At 42.8% G+C, this 20,067-nt stretch overlaps 2 protein-coding genes across 2 annotated transcripts in view; both read right to left on the reverse strand.

The window, feature by feature from the left end:
- Positions 1-20,067, reverse strand: part of LOC114599273 (putative chitinase 10) — a 48,523-nt gene that overhangs the window by 11,908 nt on the left and 16,548 nt on the right. The window lies entirely within an intron of this gene.
- Positions 2,628-16,853, reverse strand: LOC114599272 (chitinase-3-like protein 1). Its single transcript, XM_028734173.2, has 10 exons — positions 16,687-16,853; positions 16,220-16,252; positions 14,265-14,463; positions 12,840-12,896; positions 10,835-10,985; positions 10,001-10,113; positions 8,512-8,635; positions 6,737-6,919; positions 4,865-4,981; positions 2,628-3,187 (listed from the first exon to the last, which is right to left on the reverse strand). Exons 1-10 carry the CDS (start codon positions 16,709-16,711, stop codon positions 3,029-3,031), a joined length of 1,161 nt encoding a protein of 386 aa, XP_028590006.2. The 5' UTR covers positions 16,712-16,853; the 3' UTR covers positions 2,628-3,028.

The raw sequence follows: 20,067 nt of genomic DNA on the forward strand, positions 1-20,067 counted from the left end.
ACCCTTCTTCCTGCCGTTACTACACCCTTCTGCAAATTAATTGAAACAAACAATGAATGTAGTAGTTTGTTGTACAAAACTCACATATACATGTACAAAACTCATATATACGTACATTAGTAATGGATATGACCTCCGCTATTTTTAAGCAGCATTTGAACATGGTTTGGCATGGAGTCTACTAGTTTCGAACAGCCACTGTTGATTTTCAGATCCCTGTACCACACTTGAATCAGCGCCTGAATGAGATTCTCCATAGTCGGAAAGTCTGCAGCACAGAGGAGACTTTTGCATATAGCCCACAAATTCTCAATGGGATTTACGTCTGGGGAATTCCCTGGCCAATCAAGTACCTGTATTTGCTGCTCTATCATGAATTTCTTCACCACTTTCGATGTGTGGCAGAGGGCTAGGTCCTGCTGCAATACCCCAGTACTGTCATGGTTATCTTTTCCAGCTCTGGAATAACTCTCTTTCGTAGAACCTCACTATATTGTGGCGAGTGCATCATTCCTTCCATTGGCTGCAGGCTTCTGACACCATAATGATCAACTGACTTTTTGTGTTTGTTTTGAGTACAGGATTACGAGTAAGATAGAAAACATGCTTTGTTTCAATTAATTTGCAGAAAGGGTGTATGTAGCCAATCAGATTTTTCTACACAATTACATCGCTGAAATTGAATGAAGTCAGTTCAAAGTGAGTGCAATGCTTCCTGAATTACACTGCTTTCACTCCGAATGTACGAACGCTTGTACTGCTTTGAACCCCATAAAACTGCTAACATGGACCAATTTTGCAGAGTATGGGAGAGTAAATAAGAAGCTAAACTGCATGATTGCTGACTACATGCCTTACAAATTGGGTCCACGTTTCTGATTCAGGGCAAACCTAGTACATTTAAAATGCCTCAAAGCTGTATGCCATTGCTCATCGTGTGCTTGATTATCTTTGCTAGAAACAACATCTGCTGTAAACATTACTTCATAGGTGCTTCTTTCAGAATCTGACATTAAAAAAAAATGCTTTGAAGCTAACAACAGCAACAAAGGCCAAAGAAAGACAAACAAACAAACAGACAGACAGACAGACAGACAGACAGACAGACAAACAAAAAATCCCTTACACCTGGACTGCTGAAATAGCTAAATGAAATATCAAGGGACAGTTGCCAAAAACACCCAGCTGCAAAAAAATCTACCAGTCAGCTTTGAAAAATGCTTTCATTCTATACAACAGACTTAATGCATATTGAAACAAGTCAAATAGCTTTTCTGATGGTCCTCAAACCAGGCTGGGGAACCTGTGATCCTCCAGATGTTGTTGACTTCCAGTTCACATCAGCCCCAGTCAGCATGTCCAGTGATTAGGGATGATGGGAGCTGCAATCCAGCAACATCTGCAAGACTACAGGCTCCCCATCTCTGCCTTGAAAGAAAGGGGCAAATGGAATTGACCAGGGCCTTTGAAGGAATCACACCTTAGAAAGCAAATGTAACATTAAGCATTTGTCCTTGGAATTCTCCTATAAAAACATTTACTGGGGGAAAATTAAGATAAGATATAATGTTGCTTAGGACCTTGGCAAGTTTTGGTAATTGCCCTAGTGCTGAAATAACCCCAACTTGTACAAAGGACATAAATATGATCTCAATTTAATAAGAATGGGATTGGAAAAATTATAATGATAATTGCTTAAACCCTTAACAAACTTCTGGATACAGAACTGCACTGGACTACAGTTGATTACTGAAGATAGCAACACATTCTCTCATCCAGATTACACACTTGGGAGAGAGGTTGCATGCACATCTTAAAGCACATCTAAAGCAACCCTGTCCCCAAGAATCCTGGGAAATATAACTACATTTCCCAGGATTCTTTGGGGTAAAATGTGCCTGAAATGTATGGTGTTGTCCTCTTGTTATGGTGTTGTCCTTTAAAATGTGCCTGAAATGTATGGTGTTGTCCTTTTGTTATGGTGTTGTCCTTCTTGGTAACAAACATAGCACTGTGTGGCATGGTTGCAATGCTATGCACTTACCTAAATGCAAATGTGGCACATTTGCAATAGATTAAGGCTTGCAGGAGTTTTGTGCAAATGATTTTGCTTGATTGTGTGGAATGGACCTGAGAGACAATTTCAGCCTCCATGGGTGGCATTCAACTAGATTTTACTCAGAATAGATCCATTGAAATCAATAGATATGACTCAGGTTGCTTAATTTCAATGGATCTACTCTGAGTAAATACTAGTTGAATACCACCCTATGTGTGCAAAATGCTTGTTTGTGTTTTTTAAAAAAAGCAATTACATTTACACATTGAACATATTTTAAACCAGATTAATGGCACAACTTTGATAGCTCAGTTGGTTAGAGTGCCATGCTGATAAAGCCAAGGTTGCAGGTTCGATCCCCATAAGGAACAGCTGAATATTCCTGCATTGCAAGGGGTTGGACCACATCCTCAGGGTCCCTTCCTACTCTATGTTTTTATGAATCTGTATGCCACACCTCCTCACCCAACACATCATTACAAGATATACATGCACAAACACAATTTCCGAGATAACTATTTTGCAGGATAAGAAAAGAAAGCTTTCCCTGAAAAAAGACAGGAGAGTGTTTTATTGAATGCATTATTTATATATTTGGAAACCAATGCAAGCGCCACCATTACAACGGTGAGTTCATTTTTAAGACAGCTAAGAACAGACTTAACCAGTAATGTCATAATCCTTCGTCCAGGAAGTTGGAAATAGTGATGAAAGACTGCAGAAGCACAGAGTGGGATGTGGAGAAACGATGTCTTCACTTCACAGCCGTACAGCAAATTAGGAAGTAACATTAACCAAGAAATAATAGAAAACTTGCTATGGCCGTCTACATTATAGCACTTTAACATGCTTTTAACAACCAAATAAACTTCCTGACATTTCCCACATAGTAAATGGATCATCTGCATTCATGTCTAGAAGAAACAGATAAGCTCCAGCATGCCTTCACAGTTCTCTTGATATTCATGATTATCCTGTTGCAGAAACTGGAGCTTTTTTATCCAGTTCTTTCTTAATAGCACCAATTAGAGGGTATTTTCCCTGGTTGCAGAAGGAACCCGAAAAATCATCCTGCTCAAGTGTCCAAACCATAATACCTCCCAATTGATTATCCTTCATGTATTGAACCTAAAGAAGATTTAAAAAGAAAGAAAGGGGGGAAAGAATTAAAAAACAAAAACAAATTCTATATCAAATGTAAAATTTTATGGAACTTTTTTGCATACCACACATGGATTTTGTTCACACATCATGGCACGCCATACAACATGACTTACCTTGCATGAACCAAACACGGCTGCTTTTTCCCCATCTTGCTAGTTTGGGGAAATACAAATTACCCCCTTTCTTAACATTACATCCAAACCAGTCTGTAGTACTTTGTGTTCTCCATACACAAAGCAGAGAAGAACAGAGCAACCCACAGCAAACCATTAATTATGGCTTACCATGGTTTGCAACCTGGGCTGTGGAAGCGTCTTAGTTTACGCTGTGGTCCAGATATGTAAAACAGGCTACTGCTGTCATTTCCTCAATATAGACACATTTGTCTGTCAAGCAGCTGGAAGGCCACCATACTGCACATGCACACCTTTGACAAACATATCTTCCAGGATGGTACCAGCAACCTCTATAGGTCTTCTGTTAGGGCTGGATTTCCACATGGCAGTCAAATGCACATGCATTCACACTCACAGCACAGAGCATTAACACCATATTCATGCACATTGCGTAACAAATTCCCATATGATCCCAAAGTGCACACATGTATTCTGTGACAGCTCATACATGTAAAGCAGCAAAGTGATATTTTGCTGGGATTTTTTTTATGGGCCTCTGTATTCTCTGATGTTGGCAGTCTGATAAGAGAATAGAATTGTGAGCAGGCCTGCACATTGCTTAGCCGTATAGCAAGCCAAGCTACAATCTCATACTTAACAGCCACACAGCTTTGTACAATGGCTTGCCACCTAGTTTGAGTATCATTGCTCAGTGAAATAGAAAATTAGATTGAAACCAAGCCAATAGTCAAATCTTTGTAAAAACCTGTACAGGCAGCCCCCCCCCCCCTTAGGCAGGAGTTACATTCCAGAGCCCCGTGTGCATAAATGAAATCTCGTAAAGTGGAGAGTACCCTCTAAATACCCTTTAAACACCCTCTCTGCTGCTCTCTCTTCACCCATACCAAAAATACTGTATCCAGAAATGCCTACAACTAGAATTGAAACTCGGGGGCTGGCAGGAGGCTGGAAAAGCGCCTGCTGCTGCACTATCAGCTGCTAGGTGGGGAGGCCCAGCAGCCTAAACAAATCCCTGTTGTGGCTCCAGTCTGTTTGGGGCTTCCTCCCCCATCACTGATATCCTCTTTGGGCTCTGGAAAGGGTCTCCTTATGAACCACAAGTGCTCTCCAGCTCTCTCCTGCCATTTCTGGGTTTGAATTGAATTATTGAATTGTTACTGAATTGATTATACATAAGTGGGGGACACCTGTACTGCCAGTCACAGTTTTTCTTTTATTCTACTTCTTGGCACTTAATTTGCTAGTTCTTGCAGATATGGTCTGTGTAGGCAGCTGGGATCATCCAGCTCTTATCCTGATGTACACCTTTGATGGAAACAAGATTTGCCCTCTAAATAAAATTGAGTGGTGGCATCTCTCTGTATGACATTCAGGTGCTCAGCCACTATGGCTTATTTTAAGAATAAGAGGACCTATCCTCACACAATTTCATAACTTTCCTTACCAATACCTGTAGATCATGCAACTTAATGGACAAAGGGAATAGACATTTGCCAGTACTTACCTTGATCTGAACACTTGTCACATCTTCATATCCAACCCACTGGTTCCCTTTATAGGAGTAGGGGACTTTTTGTTCCTGAATCCATTCCTTCTTGGCACCGGAATTAAAGCCACAGATCTGACAGGAATAAATCGAAAGTCATAAACATGAACGTCGATGTCAGCTGATTGTCTATTACTGAAGGACAGGACTGGCCACCATTTTGTCCTGACATCTCTCTTTTGCCTGCCAATGATGGAGAGGGTTTTCCCCGACAATGGAAGGTGCTGGAGTCACCTCCACAGCTGGTGACATATTGCTTGGGGAGTCTGATCTCATAGAAGTGGGTCTCTCCTCTAATAGGCCACTAGACCCTTCCCTTGTGTCCAGATCTCCACCTGCCAACCTGCTAGGACCTTCCCCCAGGTTAGTTCTCCAAGGTCCTCCCATTTATCCTTTGACTACTTTCTCCACAATGTTTCCATGATGCTATAACAATATATGTCAGCTATATGCAGTTATAAAAAGAAGGTGAAAGTTTGACCACAACACATGTTTTTGAAGAGAAAATCTGATATAGATTTAAAGTCCTCCCCCATACCATTGCTTTGAGGTCCATAAAGGGATTCCACAGGTAGTGGTACAGTTTGGACACATCACTCCCCCACTTTCCCAATTCTTGCCAGTTAAATTTGATTTTAGGGCAAATGCTTCATTTCAGATTGAGGACTTTAGCTTTCCCATTGCTTTGGGACTGGGAGTGCATACCCTCCAACAGTGCTTTTTTGTGGGGGTACACAGGGGTACGCATACCCCTAAACATTTTGTGAATCTAAATTTGGCCTCATTGAGGGGCAGTATTTCAATATGAGTAGGAAAATGAGAGTATCCCTAAACATTTTTTAAAGGGAAAAACACTGCCCTCCAACATTCCTCATGAAAATAAGAACATTGCTCACCCCCCCACACACCAATTGTCCTTAACCCCTTTTTTTTGGTCCCTGCCCCCACAGAGCATTTCCTATCAGAAGAATGGCGAGTGCCACCACCACAATACCAACTGACACAGCTTACACGCTAACGCCCTGAGAAAACCCCTTATTCCTTTTTTTATTTTGCTTTGGTAGATTTAAAAAGAAAAACACACACCAATAAATAAATTTTAGAAAGGGGCAAGATTAAATGTGGGTGAATAAAGCTTTAAAAAAATCTAGACTCTTTGCTCTCTGCTCTGCTTCCCCTTTTTTCCTGCCCAGGGCGGCCCTGTGCTCTGCCTGCTCCTCAGAGCCAGCACATCATGTGGGCCTGGGCCTCGGCAGCAGCAGCTTCTTCTCCTCACCTGCCCTCCAGCAGCCGCAATGAGCTGCCCAAGGGAGGAGGTAGGCAGCGGCAGCCATGGAGAGGCCATGGAGAGGCAACAGGATGCCCCCTCGTTTCCACTGCTGCTCAGGACAAGTGCTAGCTCCTCCTCGAGCTCAGCAGTGGCAGCACTGGTGGGGAAAATAGGGACATTCTGGGATCAAATCAGAAGCTAGGATGGCTTTCATAATTCCCCTTCTGTCCTTGGAAAATCAGGACACTCAGAGGGTATGGGAGTGAAGAAATGCTTCGACTGTATGACATAGTGGTGTGTGCATTCTCTCTCTCTCTCTCTCTCTCTCTCTCTCTCTCTCTCCACCCCCCCCCCCATGCAATGTCTGGGTTGTCTATGAGCCACACATATCTAATTATGTACCATTTCTAAGACAGAGCATGAGATAACTTCATGTTAAATTTCTCCTGCCTTCTTCCCATCCTAATTCTGATTTGAATCCATCTCCTTGAGACTGATGAGACAGAAGGGAATTGGGGTTTCTATAGGCTAAATGGGAACGTAAATGAAATCCTCCCTACCTCATAATAGGCCAGTATCCCCGCTTCTTTTGAGAAAGGACCAAGTGTCCCAGCACCAGATACTGGGGCTTCAACTCCAGTCAGCTTGGTAGAAAGGGTATAAGACCGGCCATAAGTGGGGATTCCCATGATGATCTTCTCAGCTGGGGCACCTATGCTGCGTAAATACTTCACAGCATAGTCCTGAAGAAGGAAGAGTAGACTAGTTACTGCATACATTAGGTAGGACACTGAATGTTATTTCTAAACTTCTTTATTTATTATTTCAATTTCTATCCCAGCCTTCATTCATGGTCCCAACATGGTTAACAACATAACACACCATTAAAACAATTAACAACTCAGATAAAATATACAAAATGACAATACGTCCTGCTCATAGCCAGACCCATGAGGACAATTGATTTGAATGTTATTTATTTATCAGCAAAGCACTCGGTTATGTCAGCTCCTAAGTTGCAAGGGATATACACACCACTCCCCGCTAACTAGCTCTCTAGGCAATCTATCTCTGTAGACCTGTGTTCCATCTTGGACATTTGAGCAACAACATAGCCATGCCTCTTCCTGATTTCTTAAATGCCCTTGTCTGACATGGCCAACACAAGCACCCAATAGCTCCTCCTCAGTGACAGCTCCAGCTTCTCCTGTCACTTCAAGGCCCTCCTTGTGTATGGAGACAGTGGTGGGGAAGGATGGAGGCGATTCCAAAGGCACCACTCTCTCTGGACCCATTACAGGCTCTTCAGCTTCCAATACCTCCTCCAGCTCCCCACACATCACCGACCCCTTCCCCTAGATCTTCCTCCTCACCGCTTGCCTCCTCTGCCCACACATTCTCTCAGCCCTCATGCTCCTGCCCATCCCTGACCCAAACGTAATGCAGCACCATGATCAGTTTCTTTGTGACCCAGTAAAGTATTCCCAGCAAACGCTTGGCTGAAGAAGTGTGTTTTTAGCTGCTGCTGAAAAAGAAGCATTGATGGCACCAACCACAGGGAGAACCAAAGTGTTATCACAGAACAGGCCCTATCTTAAACTTCACCAATTGACAGGGTAAGAAGGACCTGACTGAACCACTCAAGATTCTAGCAACTGTGTTTCCCCTTAGCTGGAGCTTCCAAGCTATCTTCAGGGGTAACCGCATGAAGACCATATTACAGTAATCTACCAAGAGGTTACCAGAGCATAGATCACTGTGTCGGGGCTCTTATGATCCAGAAATGGCCATAGCTTACCAGACATAGCTGGAGAAGGACACTTTGAGCCACTGATGTCATTTAGACCTCCAAAGACAATGCTGGATCAAGGAGTACTCCTTAAGCTATGAAATGTTTCGTTCAAGTGAGGTTCTCCCCATGCTGAACAGGTCACCTTTCTAATTCCTAGACCTGCCTGTTCAGCACATGTTGCAGATCTGTTGCTATTACAGGTCTATGGGTTGCATGTGCCTTGGAAAAATGCAGGATCCTGAATACTAGGGTGTTTTAATACCAGACTGTTTTATTTGGGAAATCTGTCCCCTATCCATCTGCTTGAGTTAATCATCTGTTTAATGGGGGTAGAGGTGAATCTATCTTGTGCCAGTCATTAAATCAATGGGTAGAGGGGGCAAAGTAAACAGAGCTCTACCACTGATATTTGGTTCAGAACCTCGTCCACCAGGCTAGCTTTACTATTGCTACAGTAAAGAAAACATGTGGCATTTTTTTTTAAAAAAGCTTATGGAAAAGCCCTTTGAAATATTTAACGAAGTCCTTGGACTGACAACTTACAACATTATAGTAGGATGCAGATCCACTGTCAGCTGTGCTCTTCTGAAGGGGGCTTAAATGGCCTGTGAAACTTTCCCAGGCGCCGTGAAAATCAAAGGTCATGAAGTTAATGAAATCAACATATCTGGAGAAAGAAGAACAAATGGTCACCCAAGATCCTTGGGGAATAACTACAGTTATCTTCAGTTTCTGTTAGGTTTAATAAATGTCATCCACACTTCCAGCCTTCCAGAATGGAAATCTATTTGTAGTTACTTACCATTTTGGAGCAAAACTGTGAGCTGACATTTTTTGGTCTCACCTCTACCTTACAACTGAAAAAAGGCACTTTATGTTGAGGATTTTAAATTTCTGTTATTTAATGTGGGGGGGGGGGCAGGGGGCGCTGGGTGCATTGCATTGCACTTCTTGGCCACTCTCCAAAGCTGTTGCCATGGGCAGCGGACACCTGTTTTTTAAGATAAAATTTGGACTTAATTATCAGGCATGCTCTGAACTAGGGAAGATAAAGTACTCTGCTAACTGATTCAGCCACTGGGTGCCAAGGATTCGACCTGGAGAAGGACCTGGAGAAGGTGAGCCTCCATTACTTCCTTTTGATATATTTATATATATTTGCTGGTTTTTTTGGCAAATCTCCCCCGAAATACGGTTTGAAATGAGCAAGCAGGACTGAAAGAGTATCTTGCTATCATTTTTGTTATGGTTTAACTACAAAATTGACTGTGTGAAATTTGGACTATGATTCTGGCAAAGACCTTTAATTGAATGATAAAAAGAATTTATGATGGGAGCTACGGTGTTTTTTACGGAAACATCAACTCATTAGCAGCTGGAAAAAGATTACAGGAGGGAATTTTAGATATCTGCCCAGCGCTAATGGCGAAGAGGCAACATCTCCTCTGGTCTTGGGTGTGACACAGTAAGAAATGCAGAAAGTGAAAGTGGATGAGAATGTTGGATTGCAGGACAATATTTCACACATAATTACAAAGGACTAATCCGCTTGTTTAAATGAACTCAGCGGATGTTAAAAATAAACAAAGGATCAACATTTGGAAATGTTTATCGGGATTATCTGACTAATTAAGGAATGCAGTAACAACATTAGATCATCACTCCCTGAACTTCAGAGCATGGGAAATCACCCAGAGATTTATAATTTGGAATTATTATTTGGCTGTTTTGTTGTATTATAATTTGGAATGTTTTTATGTGGTTTTTACTGGATTGTTAAATTGGAAAACTTAATAAATATTATTTATGAAAGTAAATTACTGTTATTTATTAAATTTGTATACCACCCTTCTCAGGGTACACAAAGAAAGTTGTGCAAATAAGCCCTAAATCATCATTATAGCATCTGTTTGTTGGCCTGAACCATTTAAACTGGAACTAAAGAAATGTACTACTTGCTCACTGTAACTGCCCCACCCAGTATGCTGTTCATTCTGTTTAATGTAGATTCTTTTTTTAAAAAAGTACTTACTCTGAGATTGTCTGAATATCATATCCTTTGTCAATGGCTTCCCTTCCAGCGGGTATTGCAACACTCAGTAAGAGTCTTTTCTGACCCCGCCTCCGAAATGCTACAGACAGATCCTAATGGGTGATGCAGAGGATTAATGCAGCTACTGCTACTATGAATCTTACCCCTCCTTCACCATAACATCCCAGGGCAATTTTGTTATTGTAACTTGCCCTGGGATGTTATGGTCAAGGAGGGGTAAGAAATAGAGCAGTACAACTTAAAACAGAATAGCCAACCATTCACACCCCCACCCCAATCAGGTTAATTCCTAGTTTTCAAGTAGGTCACAAACATAAATTTTGCCTGTCAAAAGCAAAGAGGTGCCTTTTCAGCTGAATAATGATGCTGTTAGATTGACTTGTGTAGGGAGGGAGTTTTACAATTGGGGGCTACCACAGAGAAGTCTCTCTCCTGGCCTGCCACTCCTCAGACATCTGAGGACTTATCCACAGTTATCTTCTACCCCACATTTTCAAGGCACCAATCCACATTTTCCCATTCTGTATCCAAGTGCTTTTCCCCCTTTGCCCCACATCTTTCCCCAGAAAAACCTAATCTTTAAAGCTGAATTGAAGCAAATGGCTTTTCATTTTTTCTGTAGATTGCTGTTTGTGCCAATTCAGTGGTAAAGAGCGGGGTTTTGCAGAGAAAGCGGTGGAGCAAAAACAAAACAAAGACATAGTCAAAACAGAAATCATAAGTTATTATTTGTAATTCCTTCCCATCACTGTCTTTTGAATCAATTTCTTTGTTAAATGTATTTGCCTAAGGATGATTTGTATTTTGCTTTACCTTAACCAGGTTAGTCAAACGGCTTTTATCAGACAGTTCTGCTAAGGGCCAAGCAAGATCAAAGCCATCAAAGTTATTTGTCCGAAGCAACTGCAACACAGACATCACAAATTCTGAGCGTGTGGCAGGAGATGCAGTTATTCTTCTAAAGCTATTACAGACAGGAGACAAAAACGTAGAGGGATTCTTGATTACTTCGTATTTTTCATAGAAATAAAATGAAGCCATTATTATTATTTTTTACAGTAGATGACTGAAGTATTCCACAATAACTGGAAAAAAGTTTCCATGGGCAGAGAAGTATTCATATTGAAAGTATCACTCCCTCCAATAGAAAACTTAGTATACCATACCAACAGAAATGGACCACTGGAAAACAAAAGGGAGCCAACAGAAGGGTTGGAAAAACTTGTTGATGACCAGGGCCATCTTTACCCAGTGGTGCAAGGGGTGCGGGGCACCCGGGCGCTGAATTCTGGGGGAGGGGGCGCCAAGTGTATACCTACTGTATGCCAGTCCCTCTCGATCGGCGGCAGTGAAAAGCAATGGAGCTGTCAGGTGGCTGTTGCGGTTGCTCAAGAGTAACCAGGCAGGACTCCGACCTGTGTTTTACAGGCTTTATTTTGGTGCAAAGTATTTACAGTGAAGAGCCCCAAAGCTCATGTCTGGCTCAATCGCTAGCAGAATCCGGGAGTGGTCTTTTTTTGGACCTCCCCCAACATAAGAGTTTCATTACCCCCAACTGTCTCCGCCCCTCTCTGAGCCTCAGACTACTGCGCAGGATGGGCGATGGCAAGGGCGTGTTTCCCTCCTGTCTGGCTTGCCCAGGAGCAGTGTTAAGGCTCCCACCAGCATCCTCTGTTCCTTGCACCTCTTCCCCACTGGAGGTGGGGCTTTCCTCCTCCCCAGAAGACGAACTGCTTCACAAGATTTTCAGAGGCTCCCTGTAACACAACTGCCCTTCTATTTCTCGCCTCTGAGTCAATGGCAGTTCCCTGACAGGAGCGAAAGTGTCTCTCCCCCCCCCCCCCCCATTGCTCTGCTACTCCATAGCATCAAATATCACCAGTGAGTCAGGAAACAAAAGCAATTTATTTCGCTGCGTCATTGTTGCAGGTGAGCGATTTCCCCCCTTAAAAAAGGTCAGCAACTTTGGCTTCCCCCCCAAAAAAAGCTCAATAAAAATTAATTTGGGGGTGCTGGGAGGATCTTTGCATCCCGGCAGTGCATATGCTAAAGACAGCCCTGGTGATGACTATAGAAAAACAAGAAAGCAAATTGGGAAGGTGAATTGGCCTGTGTTGGTCCTTTTACAGCTCACAGTATATATTGGAGGGCTTGACTGGCTGGAGCACTGGAAAGCAGCACTCTTGTTAAAGGAAGAAGATACACATTTTGTTGCAGGTCCCACTTGCTGAGATGAATTGTAATCTAAAATCCAAGAGAAGAATGGTTCACTGTGCAACTTTATACACCAGGGTTTGCCCATGCTCACCCTCCCACTGGAGGTGTCAAGAAGCATTAGGCTGTCTCACAGTTAGACAGGGAGAAATGTGGAAATAGCCAGGCTCTGACCATCACCGCACATGTTCAGAGAGAGAGTTTACAGCAAGGTGTCAACGCCACTTCTGGGAAGTATACTTGCTATACTGAAAGGACAGGCCACTTTGGAAGAGAAACCTTTGGCTTTTTTTCACTTATGATTTTTACTGGCATAAGCAAAAATTAAGTTCAGTGGTACCTCAGAAGTTGAACGGAATTCATTCCGAAAGTCTGTTCAACTTCCAAAATGTTTGGAAACCAAGGCATGGCTTCCGATTGGCTGCAGGAAGCTCCTGCAGCCAATCGGAAGCCGCAGAAGTCGTGTCCAATGTTTGGGTTCCAAAGAACGTTTGCAAACCAGAACACTCACTTCTGGGTTTGCGGCAGTCGGGATCCAAAACGTTCAACTCGCAAGGCATTCAGGATCCAAGGTACGACTGTAAACAGATAGCTCTAGACTTACGGTTCAGGTCCCATGAGAGCTCCACCAACAGAGAGAAGGGTCTTCAAGTTGCGATTTCTAAAGAAGAAAAGAGTGAATAAAATAAAGAGTATTAGGATATTTTTTAAAAATGATTTCAGCAAAGCAGAAGTCAACTTTGGGTTTTTTATAGCACAGAACATCATCCAGAGTGTTACATGTGCACAGTTAATTAATTTTCTCTGGATTGTGCAGAAGGGGAGGGGAGACTGGCACTAGGCCAAGCATTCTGAGTAATAGGCTGTATGGAATAATCAGAGCATTTGATACACTTGGAAGTAGCATATTTTTCACCATCCCTCATTTAGTACTACCAAAGCAGTGATGAGTACTTTAAATAATTGTTTCAGCTGATGAACAGCTGGAGAGGTTAGAGTAAAGTTGTGTCCCTTGATACACTCCTCTTCTGCTCAGAAACAACCTGCCAGAGACTGCTTCAAGGCTTTTGCTTTAAAAAAGTTTGAGAAAGAATAATGCAACTCAACACAATGTGATATTTGAACCCCAAATATCCATCAACCTGTGAAGTTACTTAACTAAATGAGGCCTCTCCTTCCACAGTGGTTTAATTATCAGCATTACTGATTCCATTGCTGGTGGAAAGTGCAGTGGCTTGCACTGAGGAAACAGTCAAGGCACTTGGTGTCTTGCAAGAGATAGAGTCTGGGGGTCCACACTGCATGCTACATAATACAGTGGTACCTCGGGTTACATGCACTTCAGGTTACATATGCTTCAGGTTACAAACTCCGCTAACCCAGAAATATTACCTCGGGTTAAGAACTTTGCTTCAGGATGAGAACAGAAATTGTGCTCTGGCAGTGCGGAAGCAGCAGGAGGCCCCATTAGCTAAAGTGGTGCTTCAGGTTAAGAACAGTTTCAGGTTAAGAACAGACCTCCGGAACGAATTAAGTGGTTAACCTGAGGTACCACCGTACTTGGGTTTTTACCCTTCAGTGAACACTAGCTACTGCTGGGGAGGCAATTAGGATTGGAATCATGGTGGATATGGTATAACCTACCTGCCATGGTTATACCAAGAACTGTCCCAAAGCATTCATTTTTGAAGATGAAATTTTCCATTGGCTCCAATGAGAGCTCAATTTTAGATACAAAATCAGGGGCTAATTATCACTGGGACCATGGTGGAGGGGAAGGGTTAAACAAGCCATGCCCAGGCACACACCATGTTTCTGATCACCATCCCCTGTGACTATTTATTATTGTAAAACATACATATGAGGTTAAGTTACATCTTCATATGTAGTTTGACCCAAGGCCCACTCACTCCCTGCAAGAGAAGTCCCAGCTAGGCTCAGCATGGGCTGTGTCAACAATAGAGGATGCTGTGGAGGTAGGGTCCCCTTTGTGTTTCATGTTTTGTATGTGCCTTCTTATGTTACCCACCTTTTAAGCTGATTGAGAGTCCCATACGTAGTGGCATCATTCCATTCACCGGGCTCGAGCTGGTTGCCACTTATTTTGGCAAAAGCATAAATGATGTGGGTGCAGAGATTTGGATCAATCTGATCAGCGACAAAACGCCCTGAAGTTTCCCGGTACTGGGACCAGCTGGTGAAATAGCAAACCAGCTTAGAGGTAGAAACTGTTAAGATAATTAGGAGAGATAATTAGGTTAAGATAATTAGGAGAGATAATTTTTAAAAAAGGAGTTAGTTCCCTTCCAGATAGAGATGTAAGAAAGCATCGCTTTCCGCTGCCACCTGTGTCCATTGCATGCAGTGCTCCTTCCATCCCTCTCTTCTTGGGCTTCTTCTGACGAAACTTACATTATTTGTCTTGCTGTCCACTGTGGTGGAATTTCACATCATTAATTACATTGTCATTGTTTTGATCCATACCATTCAACTCAATGGAAAGGCAGTGCAATACAAACTGGGGCGGGGAGTGATCAATTATGTATTGTTTGCAGACTGAGGTAAAGGTAAAGGTAAAGGTACCCCTGCCCGTACGGGCCAGTCTTGCCAGACTCTGGGGTTGTGCGCCCATCTCACTCAAGAGGCCGGGGGCCAGCGCTGTCCGAAGACACTTTCCGGGTCACGTGGCCAGCGTGACAAGCTGCATCTGGCGAGCCAGCGCAGCACACGGAACGCCGTTTACCTTCCCGCTAGTAAGCGGTCCCTATTTATCTACTTGCACCCGAAGGTGCTTTCGAACTGCTAGGTTGGCAGGCGCTGGGACCGAACGATGGGAGCACACCCCACCGCGGGGATTCAAACCGGCGACCTTTCGATCGGCAAATCCTAGGCGCTGAGGCTTTAACCCACAGCGCCACCCGCGTCCCACCTGTTTGCAGACTGAAGACAACAGCAAATACTGATTCTTTTCACTAGATCAGTTCTGTTCTGGACATGGGATGAACAAGCAAACATCAGCAATTTCCACTGGCATTTCCACCAGAATTCTCCAGCAGTCGTACTTCAAGATGACCTTTTCATTCACCCTGCCAGTACTGGACATTAGGTTCTCAAATCTCAGCAGCACCCTGTGTGACGCTAAAATTCAGTGCTCCCTGCCTCTCACTCTCCATTCTACAGCATTGTTGTGGCACCTCCTGCTGTGCCACTGCCCTGGTCACACCAACCCAAACCCGCCACTGATTCTGATTTGTTTGCATAAAGTTTGTGGGGAGGTTAGAGGATGTCAGCTCTTCCCTGAGCACCCATACTGATTTGTTTGCAGGGATATTATATGATGTTGCATCAAGCAATTGTTATCTCACAGTCTTTGGGGAATTTCCCTTTCACGGAGAGTCCATTTTTGAGGTGAAGTCAGTGCACCAAACCAACTTTAATTGTGCAACTTGCATTTGTCTGTATGCGCTTGAATCCCACCCATAATTAATGACCGTCTGGACACACCCTTAGTCAAATAATATGTGGGAACCTGCCACAAAAGGGCAAAATGCAGGACCTCCAATTGCTTGGGCAGTTGGTACATATGTAGACTCACTTCACACAGCCTGTATCTGTATCAGGAGTAGTGCTTACAGATATGCTCCTTCCACCCTAACCTCTCCCTGCCCCACTGCATACACTCTGGGTTGAAGGCAAGGACAGGAATTCTATCTCCATTTAGTAATTTTGCGCACATCACAAATAAAACATTGATTCAGACCCTTCCCGGGGAGGGGGAAAGTGTTGGGGCACTTTCAGACATCCTGGGATACCTGTTCTGTGGCCAAAGCCCCATCATGGAGAGCTTCCCTCATTACCAACCCTTATAGAATGATTGAATTGAGGGAATGTGAGCATATTAGAACCCTAGTAGAGACTGACAGAAGGGATTTCCACCCCCAGAGTGATTTCTGAAAGCCAAGAAAAGAGGAAAGAATAACTTACCAGACTGCAGAAAGATCAGCGCAGTGATGCTTACTGCAAAAAGTCAAGAGGAGAAAGTCATGTTATGACAAGACTAGACCTGCTATAAATACCATATTATCACTACCTTTTTCAAATTCTTGAATGTTCAAAGTCATGCACTTTGATTAATAAAGCTACTCAAATCATGAGGATGATTACCTTAGGCAGAGAGGGATTTAAAACTTGCTTAGATGGTTAGCTACATGGGATTTCCCCACACAGCAATACGGGCTTTTCTGTATTGCCCATGAAATTTTAAAAGGTACATAACCACAAACGTTCAAAATAGCATTCAGTTACCCTCTCCATATCTTGTACCCAATTAGCAACATCAACAACATGCAATCGGTCACTGCTGTCCTGCCAAAGCAAATCCTTGGAACTCCAGCTGGAGAAAGCCCAGGATAGTCTCCAATCCTAACCTTCAATCACATTGCCAAACTCACCAGCCCACACGGAAGCCTGGCCCATCCTGGCTGCTGTACCACAATGACAACGCTGCTTTCTTTACAATCGTGCTTCCACACCGCTGATCCCAACCTTTTAAAAATAAAATTAGAAGAGGAAGTGAAAGCATGTAACAAGTGTGTGGCTTTCACACACTTGAGTGAAAATGTCCTCATTTCTGTTCCTGGAATGATTGTGAAATTGTCTAGCCAGGAAGTGTTGCAATCAGGACTGTGGAATTTTTATTTTTCACGACATGCTGGTTGAAGCTGACATAATGGGAAAACCAAACCAAACAAGTTTAATATCCTTTCCTATCTGTTCCAGATTGCTTGATTAGCACATTTTAAATCTTGACACAGGACCAGGTTTATCCAAAATACCTCGGCCCTGTTCACTTGTTACAGTTCACATCAACGCATGGGTGGAAAGTGGACTGTGCCAGCTAGTCCCACTGCTACCACTCGCCTGACCAACCATGCCCCTGACACCTGCATGTTGACATGGACATCAGCAAAGGGGACACGTGTGCTATACATTGTTTAGCTCCATGTATGAAGGTTTTCAGGTCATGGGTTCCAAATTGTGTGGAAGCCTTTGCATACTCAACTGTACACATGAAGCTTTCCCCTTTGCAAATGTCTGTGGCTAACATATTGTTAGATGCCACCCCATATCTCCGAGCGATGCGAGATTCCAGGGGTTCCAGGTACTTACCCAAGTTTTGTGTCTCCTTCAGAAATTAGGCACAACAAAGACTGTGATGTCTTTATGGTATATGGTTTGTTGTTGTTGTTTTTTACATATATACAACCTGCACCTAGATGAAGGGATTGCAGAGCATCCTGGCTTCCCTCCTAAGGGCAGCATTGGATTCAAAGAACAGCAAAAAGCCACTCTCTGTGTCTCTTAGTACTAGCCTGTCAGCCCCAGCTCACATGGAGTTTTGCCCCTCCTTCTACTTCTTGCTGCTAACTGACTCCAAGGACCTCCTCACAGCCTGCTTCATTCAAAGCTGAAACCCTAAACCTGGCCTTTGCCTCTGCCCACTAGCACCCAGCATAGGAGGAGTCCCACTACTATTTGCCTGGCTGTCTTGCCCTCTGGTGGTTTCCTTGATGGGGCATCACCAGCTTTTGTCCCCTGCTAGGGGACCATCCAGCTAACTCTCCTGAGCTGGCTTGGCTTGTTAGCATAACTAAATCCAGGGGATTCTCTGTTTGGCAATGTTTAATCAAACCATTATTCAATCAAACTTTTACTAAATCCAGGCACAAACCCATAACATCATGGAGTTCAAGAAGGACAAAGCTGGGGGGGGGGGGAGTGCAGTGGCATGGGTGTCTCTAGGTGTAAGAAGAACCCACACTTGCATGGATTGAACATTTGAGCACTAATAAGTGAACTGGGGCTATAGTTACACATTGATTTATAGAGCATTCAGATATCGGTTTCCGGTGCTGATCAGCTTAACATCCCAAAAGCACTGATCAGGTACACTTGGATCTCATCACAAGAAAAAGAGCACACCAAATAGTTTTGAAGACTATCCTCCATTTTTGTTTGCTGTGATGTGTGAGCTAGGCATGTACTGTATATATGACCAACCTGTGCTGTTGTCATTCCTGGTATTCATAGCAGAACTGTACAGTAGTCTGGCAATATGGTACAACAATTATTTCCTAAAATGTATTTGCAGGTGCATGATGAGATCAAAGTATTAATTAGGGGCCCTTTTTATGACAGGATAAATAAGTTATTTGTTATAGGAATGATATTATATTGTTTTGATTGAATTGTTTTGATTGATTGAATTTGATTGAATTGTTTTGATTGAATATTGTTTTGATTGAATTGTTTTGATTGACCTTAATAGCAGGCCTTAGGATTGATTAATAGATAGATGATAGAGTATTGCCAGATATATCTTTGAAGAACCCAGCAATCTAATAAACTGATGGGAAATGGAGCCCAACAACAGCTGGAAGGGTTTAAAAACCTTCCTTCTCATAGATCTAATCCAGCCACCAAGAGATGTAAGGGAAGCGAATCAAATGTTGTGAAAGGAAGGAAATTTGTGTACTGAACTGTGTTTTCTCTCATTTTACTCTTTTCCCTTTAAGTGACTTGCAAGTACTGTAGAGATTTTCAGAGAGAAGCTGCTGTACTGGGTAATTAATCACTTTCCTACTTCTGCAAATTCAAGTACCAGAGTGATGAATAGTTGGTATGAGAGTCTACATTTCATTGTTTTTTGACGCAGAATCTAGCCTAGTGCGAAAGCTCTTTGCAGAAGCGAAAGTGATATAGCAAATGTTGTTCCTAATTCATACACAGCTTTCTAAGACTCTGTAACTAATTCAGCGAATATTAGCAGCAATTGAGGAATATTTTTTTTAGGTCAGAACATTTAAGATGGACTCAGCTTAAAAAGTGAGTCAGTATTGGTCCTATATACATATTTAGGGATCATTTTGAATGAAACTGATTTGACCTAAGATGTAGTTGCAGATGAAGTAATTGTAGTTTCAACATCAGACAAGGGGAATACAGGGCCTAATACTCACTCAATGCTGGATAAATACAACCAGAAAACCAGTGATGTTAGTTATGAATAAACAAATAATCCATCAAATAAAAATAATAGCAGAATAACTTGGTTAAATGACCAGGACAATAATTAGTCCATAGCGGCTTCTTTTAGTTAAGGAAATAAAGGAGCAAGAGGTCTTGAAGTCTATATCAATAGTCTTAGTAGAGTCACACAGTAAACTCAGTTGTAAAAGAATTTGAATCAAGTTAAACTGTATGTGTATATGCTTCACTGCTTCTTACTGATGATGGATGCTGAGCGCTTGCAACAGCTCTGATATTTGAGAAATTTTCTCTAAATCACTTACATGAAATCAGAATCAACTGCTTAGAATCCCAAAATTATAGCTGCAATCTTAAACATCCAAGGGAGCTAGCACCATTGAACTGAATGGTCTTATATCTAAGAGAGCCAGTGTGGTGTAGTGGTAAAGAGCGGTAGTCTCGTAATCTGGGGAACCGGGTTCGCGTCTCCGCTCCTCCACATGCAGCTGCTGGGTGACCTTGGGCCAGTCACACTTCTTTGAAGTCTCTCAGCCCCACTCACCTCACAGAGTGTTTGTTGTGGGGGAGGAAGGGAAAGGAGAATGTTAGCCGCTTTGAGACTCCTTAAAGGGAGTGAAAGGCGGGATATCAAATCCAAACTCTTCTTCTTCTTCTTCTTCTTCTAAGTAAACATCGCAAAGGATCGTTCATTGTCAAGAAAGATGAATCCTTGGAGATGATGAAGGTGGCTGGAACTGTAGCTTTGGCAAGAAAGGACAGCCAGCCTTCTGATCATGACTCCT

This window comes from Podarcis muralis, chromosome 5 (assembly GCF_964188315.1).
Source record: "Podarcis muralis chromosome 5, rPodMur119.hap1.1, whole genome shotgun sequence".
Lineage (NCBI taxonomy): Eukaryota > Metazoa > Chordata > Lepidosauria > Squamata > Lacertidae > Podarcis > Podarcis muralis.

Coding starts and splice junctions, on each gene's coding strand:
- LOC114599272 (XM_028734173.2), bottom strand. CDS start 16,711: ATGGGCCAGGCTTCCGTGTGGGCTG. Junction 4,982..6,736: donor GGATACTGGCCTATTATGAG/GTAGGGAGGATT, acceptor TATTCCTGTCAG/ATCTGTGGCTTTAATTCCGG. Junction 3,188..4,864: donor TGACAAGTGTTCAGATCAAG/GTAAGTACTGGC, acceptor AATCTTCTTTAG/GTTCAATACATGAAGGATAA.